We start from the raw sequence: 13,911 nt of genomic DNA on the forward strand, positions 1-13,911 counted from the left end.
TTCACCAAGACACTTAGAGAGTATTTACGTTTGGTCACTTCATGAGTTTTACTGATCAGATAGCTAGATGCTTTTGATCTTTTGGGTTGCTTTCTGGTTATGTCCATTCTATTTACACTTGTCCACATAAATGTGCCTCCACAAAACAGATATAATCTGATCTAGCCTACTATTACTGCACTATATGCAAATATAATTTTCATTTCCACAGTGATGCTAATACTGGAATGAAAAATGTTGCTGTTAAAAGTTTGAGTGAGGTTCTATTGAATGATGTCTTTGCTACATATGGCAATTAGTGTTGTGTGGTTGCTCTGTCTATGTTGCTCTCATCTATGATTCTTGCTCACATCTGGATTGCGAGGCTCCCAAACTTCCGTATCTTGACCAATAGGAGTTCCATTTGGATGAGGCCTGAACAACCAGATGCATTTTGATAGCTCTGGATGTTTTTTGTCTTTGCTAACTCATTTTAAATGCTCCTGAATTGTGACAAATGAAAGTACAAATAGACAATATGGTCTCTCAGTTAATATGATGTCATAAAAGCTGCATGCATAATAATTAATGTAGCCAAATGGAGAAATTTCATGTAATTTAACTCTAGTCATAAATTGGACGAGGCCCCTTTAAGAACCTTTGCAACACTTGGTTTCTGGCACTCTCTCCTGTTAGAGATGTGAAAACATATGTTGTGCAAGAAAGCTCCTGGTTTTGTTCATCGTTTGAGAACTCTTGGGTAAATGTCAAATTTTACACAAAATGCTGATAAATTACAGTAAATATGTGTTCAGAAGAGTCGTATGTTATGGATCGTTTTTGAAGGATGCATATAGATTGCATTTGTGGCGTTTGATCACGTTTTGTGCACATGTGAGGACTGGGTATGTAAATTTAGAATTAACCATATGTTATTTAATGATTTATAGCCCAGAGTGTTTTCCAATTAAGCGAACATGTGTAATGAGAATTGTATTTTTAAAACTCTTATACATGTACTTAAAATCTGGTTAAAAAATAAGAACAGTTCTATGAGTGATTTAAGCATGTGTTAAATGCATAAAATGCTTTGAGTGATTTAAGCAAGCACTTGAATGCATATAATGCTGTGAATGATATAAGCATGTATTAAGGTGATGTATTCTGAAGCATATGGGTAGGCGAATGCCTTGTTTGTATTTTCATTTAACATTAGCCTCTACCGTATTTCATTTACATATAAACATTTTTATTTTTTTATTTTTTTATTTCATTTTTGTATTTTGTTGTACCATATAACATTTTTACATTTTCTTTATTCTTTATATATATATATATATATATATATATATATATATATATATATATACAATATGGCCCCATCGACTGCTGTTTTTTGGGGGGGGGGGGGTTTGGAAGCAGCTATCAGAATAAAATCCCAAAATATATTTTTGTATCCGTGTTGTTTATTTACAACCCACCATTTACATTCATAATACAGGACATCTGCGATGATGTCATGTACAGGATCTCTGTAGTTATTATGTTGTTGTCTGGATGTGGACGTCATAAAAGGTAATGTGCTCTGGATGCGTGTATCATAAAAATGATATGTATACTGTATATACATACAGCTTTATGCACTTTGTGTGTCATTAGCGGTCCGACTGACCTGAGAAATATTTTCCCTACAAATATTGCAATAATCATGATGTGTGTCCTCTATTTCTGTCGGCTGTTTAAAATCAGAACTAGCAATGCCCGATTTGCGAGTAAATAATTATTTTGAGTCATTCTTTTTTTGTGAATTGGCCAAAAGGGTTTGCAGAACTATCTGAATTAATTTGTGATTCATTCTGATTCATGGTGCAAATTTGTGGAGCGTGGTGAGAAAGTGCGAGCGCGAGGCGATTGACTGTGTTGAACGACTGCTACCGGGTCCTTGAATAATGTATAACATGCGAGTAATGGCAGCCGTGGAGTTTCTGGTCCCCCCCTAGGGAGTTGGTGCCCTACGCAGACTGCGTATAAAACAAAAAAAGTTTCTCTCAAAATCACCATAATTGAATGTTTTGGTGTTGTTTTTTCAAAGATTTTCTCCGGGGGGCACCTGGACCCCCCTAAACAATAAGGGTACATTTTTATTCTTGGTCACGTGTACCCAGAGGTGCCCTTGTATAGGCCTATATATAATTAAGCCAAGGAATTAATTAAGGTGAGGATCATATCTGATGTTGCTACTAAAGCTACTATTTTACTCAGAAATGTTTGGGGAAAAAAGTCTAAATACACAAAGGAGGTGCACTAGGCTGTGCAAAGAGAAATATAGGTTTAGTCACCATATTAGATAAAGGCCCAAATAAATGAGAAACATTTTGTAAAATTCTACAATACCGCAAGCAGACAAATTCTTATTCAGTCAAGTTTTGATTTCTCAGAGGATACAGTAAATTAGCCATGTAATTTGCTCCATTTACCAATATTATGTAAGACAATTCAATTTTGGTAGGATTAAAATGTTGGAGTATATCTGTGAAAAACAAATTTACCCAACCTCATAAACTAACCCTTTCTAAATAGGACTAAAGACATGTAAACATTACAGGAAAAAATGCTCACAGGCCATAAACTTATTCACAGTTTTGTAATTCCGTATATAAACATATCGGTGTAGAGAAAGCACTTTGTCAGTTGATCAATATGGCACATTCTACAACATGTCTGTACAAAAGTTCAGTCAAACAAAATAAAACAAAACAAAAACAACTTCTCATCTTTGCCCACATCCTGTTAACATGACATAGCAGGAAGTTCTTCAAACAGCACAAACACTGGTTCTATTGCCCTGCAACTCCAATTACAAGGGGTCAGTCTCTTTAGGGTTATGGTTTGTTTGTTAAAATACTCATTTAACACATAAAACTGACATTCAGTGATTGCACTGCAGTTATGTGTACCGTACACTGGGAAAACCCAAAGCTGTCAGCAAACAAGGAGAATTAGAGCTGTAGCTCTCTGAAGACTGTATGTTACATGCTGAATTCCCAAGAGGTTGAAAAATGCCCTGAGTGTGCATTTTTATATGTCAAATCTATGCACGTCTGTTTTCACAGACATTTTCATCTATTGCCTCACCCTGTCACATTAGTTTGGTTAAGAAACAAAGCTCACTCTGCTTCAGTGTCACTTCATCGATTTGGATTCCATAAACACATTCCATTTTCATAATGCACAAACGGAACTCAGGTTGGCACCATCTGTCTGGCTTTGAATATTGCTTTTGTGCCCCAAGACAAGTGTGACACAGTATTTCCTAACTTATGCTGTCTTCAAACACAGGAAACAGCAAAAAGCAAAAACAAAAAAACATATGAGATGTCTCACATACCAGACAGCCACCATTATGTGTGACTCCAATAAGCCTTAACATTTTTTTCTTTTAGGAAGTTGAAAATATATTTCATATGAAAGGGAAAGTTCACATCAAAATAAAAATCATGTAATTATTTACACATCCTCATTTGGTTTCAAATCAGTATGACTTTCTTTCCTCGTACTTTTATTATTTTATTATTTTTTGCAATGCATATGAATGGCGACTGAGGCTAACAAACTGTCTAACATCTCCTTTTGTGTTCCACGAAGGAAAAAAAAGTCATACAGGTTTGAAACAACATGAGGGTGAGCAAATATTGATAGAATTTTCATTTTTGGGTGAACTACTAGGACTTTGTAATCTGGTAAATGACCTAGTGGCACGAAATGGGACTGCAAAAATAATGACTGTGTCTAAACATGTTTTCCAAACAGTACCCCCATATTCCATTGGTCGAAAAACAGCCCTGCCCCAAACTCACAATAATGGTTATGTATGGCGCCCTGGGCGAAACCCATTTCAGCATGCCCCCAAAATTGTTGACCTTTGTAAATTTGTAAATGAGATGGCTGGTGGAGTTCAGGGCACCCACTTGGCAAGTTGCCACCTTCTCAAATACATGGCAGCTACAACTTTTATCAGGCAATTTATGACACATCAATTAACAGCTTTTATCCGTATACACTAATGGAAGTGTCATTGCTATCTGGTGAGGATGCAGTATACTGTATATTTATAGGAGCAAAAATTAAATGGCAAAAGTGGATTTTATCTACTGTATATTTTTTTTTTCTCTCCCCACAAACTATTTCTTTCATAACACTGTAAGATCTACTGTCGCATCAAAACACCATTCAGTAGGTTCAAAGCCACTTATTTCCAAGTGACTGCACACGGCTAATGAAACCCTAAGTACCTGCACTACCTGATAATAACATGTCTTAGGGTGCTATACATCAATCATATTTCATTCTTCTTCATTTTCTACTGTATGTCACTCTCTTCAGAGTTATTGAACTGTATGCCCTTGCATCTGTGTAGTATGGTGTACAATATATAGTTTTGTGCTGAATGCTGCATTTTACTGGCCTCCTGTATAAATCACATGTCATTTGAATTGTATTGTATGTAATGTACTATTAGCACCAATCTTGGATGGCTTTATTCCTGTTCACTCCTTTTATAATATATAATTATAAAATATATAATTATATATATTTTTAAAAGTGTTTCTAATCAGTTTAAGTTGTATCTTGAAATTGTACTGTATAAAGTACAGACAGGCTTCTATTTCGAGCAGCTGTGCCATAAACACATCTATAGAAGTGGTTTTAAAGCGATAGTTCACCCAAAAATTAGAATTCTGTCATGTATTCACTCTTTTGTTGTTTCTTCATTATTTCCTCTGCTGGTAAAATGTACTAAAGAAGTCAAAACTGTCAGGGTACCTTGATTTCTTTGTCTTTTAATTTAAACTTTCTTAAATTCTCTCTTTGTTTAGTTTCACATTAACAATCTTGGCAAAACACTCAGTATAATCCTTGGGGGAAAAGATAATACACAGATATTCACAGGCAATTCCAACGTTTCTGGTTCAGAGTTAAATTCTGTGACAATAAACGCTTTGTAAGCTTCTCACAAAGATTTGGCAACAAACATATATCACTGTACATAAACAACATTTCTCCTCTAGATCTCACTGTGAGATCATGTAAACTTGTTCAGTCAATAACGTATCCGTTAAAAGGAGTCCCTTGTTAGCACTTGAAATTTCACATCAGTCCCTCCAGTTAACATTACTTACCATGAGTTTCATCATTCATGGTTGAAGAGACACTTAAAAGCATTGAATGTCTTTTTCAATTGCCACATTAGGTCAAAAAAGATATACAAAACCAACAATGCCAGATCACTGCATATGCACAAAGGCTTGCGGAGTTAGATGTTCTGTCAAAGACAGCCATGTTCTTAAAGATCTTAAAATAGACAGAGTCATTGGAAAAGCAAGGTGAGTGTCCTGTCTCTCGTTGTCTCAAAGCAGGGATTCGCACACACACACTGATGGATTTCCAATATCAGTCAAGCCTCATGGTGACAGCTACCCACAAGCCCTTATTTTTCTCCACTGGAGATTCAGATATGTACAGAACAATTGCTTTAAGGTGGCTGCATACTTCTTCAGAGCTTCAGAGTAAAGGGAAAACAACTTGTCAACATTGTGGCCTTCATGTGAACTCTCGAATTGGTTTCTAAGCTTTGTGAACAGCAGGAACTGAAAAGGTTTAGAACAGGGTAGCAGCTTTGCCCAATGACAAATGTGAAGGAGGCAGGATTTCCAAAGTGTGAAGATTTGCACTTTTCTTTCATGCTGCACAACCTATGATGAGAAAATTAACAGCCTTGCGAAAGTGGTGGCCAAGATATTTGAGAGCATTCACATAATCACACCTCAGCCCTCAATGACAACAATGAGCTGATTGCTTTGAATTTATAGATAGAAATAGCATAGAAACAGCAGACATGTTCAGCTCAAGTCTTGATGATGCAATAGGGTGTTTCTCACAAAACGTCCTAGTCCTATTTTACTCCAAAATCAAAAGAAACAAATAAGAAATTAAGTTTTGCATATAGAAAGTTTAGGGCCATTAAGAGTTTTTACATTGTGACATTATTTTCATGACAATTATTCTAATTTTACCCCAAATTCTCATTACTACAACATGAAATGTTTTTTTAAATTTAAATTGTAAAATATTTATAAATCATCGTAGTACTCCCTTGGTACTGCTTTTAACTTTTTGCTGATTTTAATAAAAAAACAATTTTTTAATCATTGTACAACACCATTGTTTCTTATGGTAATACATAACAAAAATGACTGTAATGGTAATGAGAATTATCAAAAACTATGGGAATAGTAAAAGTACATTGTCGAGAATTGTTACAGTAAAAAGAATTGTGTGGTAAAATGTGCTTTTTTAAAATAATGTTACAATGCAAAAATTCTTAATGTCCTAAATGTTGGCTCATTTTCTTTATGCAAAATATAATTTCCTATATCATTACAAAAATATAACATTTTTGTATTTGGGGTTAAATATTACCAGGACATTTTCTTGACAGGTTTCGTGAGAATCACCCATTAATTGAATCATTCTTAAGAAAATTTTGATACAAACTGATTTACTGTGCAATTTGCACCAATTTTGATTCCTTATATGTTTCACAGAAGTGTATTTGTTGGTTTTTGGAAATGAAAATGCAACATTTATAACACCAAACTGTTCGCTTTGTATTTTATTTAATTTATTACCACGTTGGTGGAATGACCTTCCCAACTCCATCCGTGAAGCAGGCTCTCTCTCTGTCTTCAAAAAATGGCTAAAAACACATCTTTTCCATGAGCACTTAACCATTCACTCATTTAAAAAATAAAAATAAAAATGATTATATATATTTGTGTTACACTCTAATCTGTATTGGATACTACTATTCTGATGCTAGTGAATTTTTGTAATGCAGCATTTTCGTACCTCTGTCTCCTAAAGATGAATCGCTTATGATGTATTATTCCTCTTTTGTAAGTCACTTTTGGATAAAAGTGTCTGCCAAATTAATAAATGTAAATATATTAGGAGTAACCTTCAGAGAAACCAATATTCTGGTTTAAATAATAAGATCTATGGCTCTATGCTATTGATAACCATAGAAAATAGTTTTGACTTGTCCTTCTTTTTGTAAAAGACATGGACGATAAGTTGTATGTTTGCCCCATAGACTACCATTTTAAATGCATACAGTTACTAGCTGGGGTTTTCTATCCAAAAGTTTTTTAAGCACATTTCCAAAAATGTAACTGTTTCCATTGTCTTAATGCACATTTTTATTAATGAAAAACTCTAGAAAATCCACCTCTGCCTAGCACATTAACTTTTAAGTAATTTTGAGAGTTTATGCACATATCAAGCATTTCCATTCATGTTTTTTATGCGCAAATTTACAATTCAGATTAAAATAGCTAGATAAAATTCCAGCAATTTTTTCTGCCCCAGATCCTGTTAACTTGTTTTACCCAGAATATTCCTAGTATACCTAGACATCCTAAATAAACAATGGTGGAACAACTACTGACCAAAAATGCCATGATGAAATCCACTATCAGTGTACTGAAGAAGTATGAAGCTCTGGTCCTGTCTTTTGTATCTTTGAAACCTAGTGTTCACACTGTCCTTTAAAAAGCCAACAGGTGTACAATATAATGCTGTGCAATGTTCTCCATTATAGTGGCTTTGAAGTCTTGGATGCTGACATTGATTCAGGCATGTGTGAATTGTGCCATTTGACTGCAAACAAATTTAGGCCAAACCACATCCTTTGTGAGGAACATCACGCTATTTTTACTTTAAACCTTCAATGCCTCATGTACACCTACAGCAGATAGTCGTCTGTTTATGTTTCGGTACCGGCACCGAAGCAAGTCCCAGTATGTGGAGCGCAGGTCGCGATTGAAGAAAGCATAAATAAAGGGATTCATTAACGAGTTAGCATAGCCAAACCACAGCAGCGTCCTCTCCAACCAAATTGGTATGCAACTACACTTGACCCCACATATGAAAGGTCTTGCTGTAGAGAGAATGAAAAACGGTAGCCAGCAAATTCCGAATACCCCAACTATCACCCCCAACGTCGTAGCTGCCTTTTGTTCTCGCTTAAAGATGGAGATATTCTGGCGTTCTCGGCTTAGCAGACGAGAAAGAGCCACACACTCCTCGGCTACGCCCGGTTGGGGTTTCAGGCCTTGCATTCTCAATGCCTCGCTGGCCACTGTTTCCAGACAATCGCGGCGAGAGAGATCGGTAAAACGATGTTTGGCACCGCTCTTCCTGGCGGCTTTGAAGATCTTGTAGTACATGAAGAGCATGACGATCATGGGGATGTAGAAGGCCACCGCGGTGGAGTAGATGGTGTAGCCGAAGTCCTGGCTGATCAGACAAACGCCAGCAGTGTTGACGTTCTTCGCCCATCCGCAAAATGGTGGCAGTGTGATGGAGGCGGATACAAGCCATACGCCAAAGATCATCTTTGCCATCAGTTGGCCATTTTGACGTGCAGGGTAGGTCAAAGGGCGGGTGATGCCAAGGTATCTGTGAAAAATAAATCAGACAGTCAGATTAGAAATTATTATTATTTTTGAACAAAGTTCAGACTTGAGCTATAACCAAACTCAATCATTGCTATGTCTGAGGAGGAATCGCTATACAAAAATTAAAAAAAATTTGGTTTGAAGAGTTTAAGTTTCAAGTTTTAAGTTCAAGTTTATTGTCAGTCCAGCCATATATAGGTATACAGTGACATCCATTCTTAAAAGAAAAGTCTGTCATCATTTACTCCCAGATGTGTATGACTTTCTTTCTTCTGCAGAACACAAGTTATGATTTTTAGAAAAATATTTCAGCTCTATAGGTCCATACAATGCAAGTGAATAGGTGCCAACATTTTGATGTTCCAAAAAGCACATAAAGGCATCATAAAAAGTAATTCATATGACTGTGGGCGAAAACAGCTTGTTAATGATAGAGGTCAGAGGAGAATGGCCAGACTGGTCCAAGCTGACAGGTAGGTGACAGTAAACCAAACGTTACGTGGCTTGATTCATGCGTCCTTCACAAAGACGAATCTGCCCAAATCCAGCCTTGCTGAAGCACCCCCAGATCATCACCAATTCTCCACCTGGTCATCTAATGGTTAGACAGAGACCTGGAGAGGCCTTCAAGCAACAGTGTCTGGCATCCCACTGTGAAATTTGGTGGAAGATCGGTGATGATCTGGGGGTGCTTCAGCAAGGCTGGAATCGGGCAGATTCGTCTTTGTGAAGGACGCATGAATCAAGCCACGTACAAGGTTATCCTAGAAGAAAACTTGCATTCTTCTGCTCTGACAATGTTCCCCAACTCTGAGGACTGGTTTTTCCAGCTGGACAATGCTCCATGCCACACAGCCAGGTCAATCAAGGTGAGGATGGAGGACCACCGGATCAAGACCCTGTCATGGCCAGCCCAATCTCCAGACCTGAGCCCCATTGAAAACCTCTGGAATGTGATCAAGAGGAAGATGGATGGCCACAAGCCATCCAACAAAGCCGAGCTGCTTGAATTTTTGCGCCAGGAGTGGCATAAAGTCACCCAACAGCAATGTGAAAGTTGTGACTGAAAATCAGGGTTATTCCACCAAATATTGATTTCTGAACTCTTCCTTTGTTAAAACATTAGTATTGTGTTGTTTAAAAATTTATATGAACTTGTTTTCTTTGCATTATTTGAGGCCTGAAAATACTGCATCTTTTTAGTTATTTTGACCAGTTGTCATTTTCTGCAAAGAAATGCTCTAAATGACAATATTTTGATTTGGAATTTGGGAGAAACGTTGTCAGTACTTGTTGTCAAAATGGTAATTTTCTCAAACACACACACACACACATATATATATATATATATATGAAAAATTAAAGTGACTGGTAAAACTAGACTGATGGGCAAAAAAAAAACAAAAAAACATTTATACTTTGATCACAAATAATACTCTGCAGCTTTAACTCGTCTCCAGCTCTTGTTTCCTAGAATTCTGCTCAATAAGACAATGGGTGGTACTTTATAAGATGATTGATTGGCAAATGAGAATGAAACGAGACATTTAGCATTTTAAGGAAATTAAGTTCACATCAGGGGCACACTACAGCGTGGCAAGACTGCAGTAGCACAAATTGCATTTGCCTCAACAGATCTTGTTTAAACCAATCAGCACCCACTTGAGTTGAGCTGATGAGCGGTAGCACACGGAAAAGAAGATCAATTATAATATCACGACTTGTGCTGCTGAGAAAACAGACCTTGATGCTGCCATGGCATCTGTCGTGGCTAAATCGAATGTTGCAAGCACATTTAAAGAGCAGACAATTACAGCCCTTGAAGATTTGATGAAGGCTTCTCATTGCTATCATCATCTGACCCCGGGTCCCAGGAGACGCTTACTGCAAGAACGTGTTTTCCATAAAGATCTTTTTTTTTTTTTGTGCTGTTCTTTGTGTTTTTGTGTGAGTGTGTTATAAACTAAAACTATCTAAACTAAACTATCTATCTGTCAGTGGATCACCAGCTCTCTGACGGACAGGCAGCTGCTAGTGAGACAGGGGAAATTCACTTCCAGTACATGTGCAATCAGCACTGGTGCCCCCCAGGGATGTGTGCTCTCCCCACTACTCTTCCCGCTGTATACAAATGACTGCACCATCAAGGACCCCTCTGTCAAGCTCCTGAAGTTTGCAGATGACACTACTGTCATCTGCCTCATCCAAGATGACGATGAGTCTGTATACAGAAGGGAGGTTGAACAGCTGGCTCACTGGTGTAGTCAAAACAACCTGGAGCTGAACATGCTCAAAACGATGGAGATGATTGTGGACTTTAGGAGGAACACCCAAACACTGACCCCCCCTCACCATTCTAAACAGCACTGTGGCAGCAGTGGAGTCATTCAGGTTCCTGGGCACTACCATCTCACAGGACCTGAAGTGGGAGACCCACATTGACTCCATAGTGAAAAAGGCCCAGCAGAGGTTGTACTTCCTTCGCCAGTTGAGGAAGTTCAACCTGCCACAGACGCTGCTGATACAGTTCTACTCAGCAGTCATTGAGTCTATCCTCTGCACTTCAGTCACTGTCTGGTTTGGTGCAGCTACGAAATCAGATATCAGAAGACTACAAAGGACAGTTTGGACTGCTGAGCAGATTATTGGTTGCCCCCTGCCCTCCCTTCAAGAACTGTACACTTCCAGAGTGAGGAAATGGGCTGGAAAAATCACTCACCCAGCCCACTACCTTTGAACTGTTGCCTTCTGGCAGGCGCTGCAGAGCACTGAGCACCAGAACCATCAGGCACAGGAACATTTTTTTCCCCCAGGCTATTCATCTCATGAACAGTTAAAACTGCCACATTGAGAAATAATTGTGCAATACACAGCTTAATCTATTTATATTTATCCAACATACCATACCTCTTCTGCCATTACATTCCCTTGCTTCTGTATATAACAGATTTGGATATTGTACATACATGTATATAGAGTATATATATAATATATATATATATATATATATATATATATATATATACATACACACACACACACACACACACACACACATATATATATATTGTGTATTCTATAAATACTTTATTTTCTATTCCCTTCTCTTTTTTTTTTTTTTTTTTAAATTATTATCATCTCGGTCTTGTTGTATTGTTTGTGCACTGGAAGCTTCTGACACCAAGACAAATTCCTTGTATGCGCAAGCATTCTGATTCTAAACAGTCAGACCTAAACACAGATTTGAATGATTCAGTGTCCGTTAAAGGTCATATACGATCACCGTGACATTCTGCCCTACTGTTATCATAGACTTAACATCATACATTTCTCTCCATCACACCAGTAAAAATCAAGTCAGTGGATTTACAGCAAAGAGTATGTAGATTGAGCACATGAGCAACACTGATACAAAATTCCTGAAACTCTATATCCCCTATATGCAGTGACAGCTCAACTATACAGATCTGAATTTCCATGGCACCAGCTCTGGCTTAGACTTCATCATCTGCTTAGAGTAGATGATTCCAGCTTCCCTCTAAATGCAATGTTGGTTCAAGGAGTGGAAGAGAGGAGACGCAGGAGTAACATTTCAATCTTTTAATAGTAGACACTGGAGTGGAACAAATACAGGGAATCAGTCAAGTAATAACGCTGGAGTGGACAAAACATTATACGTGGAATTAGTCACGGAAACATCTGGAGTGGAACAAAATATAATGCTAAACATAACAAAACACTTCAAGAACTGACAAGGAATGAACAAAACAGGAGGGTATTTATACAAAAAGGTGCTGATGAAGGAATGGAGAACAGGTGAGGAGGATTGGGAACAGATGGCAGTGATGAGGGCAGTGGATTATGGGAAGTGTAGTCCGGGGGAAACTAAGGAAGGATGACAAAACCAATTCAAAATAAGAGTCCATGGAACAGAACAATGAATAACTGTGACACTAAGAGGCTTAGCAGTCAACCAGCCATTGGTTTATGATTCTCTGGGCACCGTGGATGTCTGGGATCATGCAAATAATGAAGCCATTATTGCTGTAATAACATTAAGGCCATAAGAGGTTGCAAGGCTAGAATATCTTTAATAATAATTCTAGGTCATTTGGAAAATGCAGTCTGACATGTCAATGTAATCCTTTCCATGGACACAATTTACAATTTTCCACTTTTAAATGAAACAATACCTTATGAGTGACCGTCTTTTGTTTTTAATTATTCTGATATTTACAGGCTGTTTGCTTCTTTTTTTTTTTTTTTTGGCAGGACAGTGGATAGGGGACATGAAACGATATTTTAAAGTCAAGATGAATCATTTACAACCCATTTTACTACCTTAAAGTGACACATTTTCAAGTGAAGCAGGATATCAATGAGAAAGAAGTAGGGTAAGGCTTGATTTTATCCATCATAATGAAAAAAGTGGAAAGTGTGTGTTACATACTAGAATGACGCCAGACCTGAATGTGAGTGGTGGATTTATGACAGGTCAGAAGGGAGGGGTTGAAAAAGTAAGAGGGATTGGTGATGTCAGAAGAAAAGGTGAGAACTTTCTTATTTGGAATTAATAAGGAACATGTATTAATCCTCCTATTGCGTTTGGGTCATTTTTGACCAAGGAGAGGTAAATAAGTAAGGGATAAAGTACAGGCAGCCGGTTGTAATTGCAAAATAAACCCAGACAGGGAGATCAGGACCACGACACAAAGCTTATTACAAAACCAAATAAATAAATACATGGACATAAAATATTGATTGGCATTTAAATTATATAATTATGTGAAAAGAAAGAACTCGCTGAAAAGCTGAAATCCACCTTCAGTTTGCATCAGGGTTCTGTTGCCATTTAATCTGAGACTCCTCATTATCCAACCTCTTCCAAGACTACTTGCCAAATAAACAAATATATGTACATGAAACATTAATTTTCATTGAAATTATGTAATTATTGTATGTGAGAAAAACATTGCATTGATGTTGTATAGTTGTGATGAACAGTTAATTTGATGTTGTTTTAGTTAAAAAAAAAATATGTTGGTTTTTATATATTTTGACTACTGAATTGTTTTGAGCAGTTATTAGTTAAGAGTTAATACGAAATTCATTCAAATTACTAGTAATTCTCACATTAGATATTGATATACATATTACATACACTTATATTAATATAAAATTTAATACAAACTGATTCCAGCCTTGCTGAAACACCCCCAGATTATCACCGATCCTCCACCAAATTTCACAGTGGATGCCAGACACTGTGGCTTGAAGGCCTCTCCAGATCCGTGCTCGAGGATTCATCCCGTTCATCCTACCATCGTATGCCGCGCAGGCCCACGCCTGCGGATCCAGCCACTCGCAGCTTCGAGTGAGCTCAATAAATTCAGCATAAACATTCTCACACTAA

The 13,911-nt window shown here is 37.3% G+C and overlaps 1 protein-coding gene across 1 annotated transcript in view; it reads right to left on the reverse strand.

Annotated features, from left to right (window-relative positions):
- Nucleotides 1-2,258: 2,258 nt before the first annotated feature.
- LOC127437057 (5-hydroxytryptamine receptor 7-like) overlaps nt 2,259-13,911 on the reverse strand; it is a 62,264-nt gene continuing 50,611 nt past the window's right edge. The window contains exon 2 of the mRNA XM_051691709.1: nt 2,259-8,499. Within this exon, the coding sequence (XP_051547669.1) occupies nt 7,758-8,499 (742 nt within the window). The 3' untranslated portion in view covers nt 2,259-7,757. The remainder of the gene's footprint in view (nt 8,500-13,911) is intronic.

This window comes from Myxocyprinus asiaticus, chromosome 4, assembly GCF_019703515.2.
Source record: "Myxocyprinus asiaticus isolate MX2 ecotype Aquarium Trade chromosome 4, UBuf_Myxa_2, whole genome shotgun sequence".
Lineage (NCBI taxonomy): Eukaryota > Metazoa > Chordata > Actinopteri > Cypriniformes > Catostomidae > Myxocyprinus > Myxocyprinus asiaticus.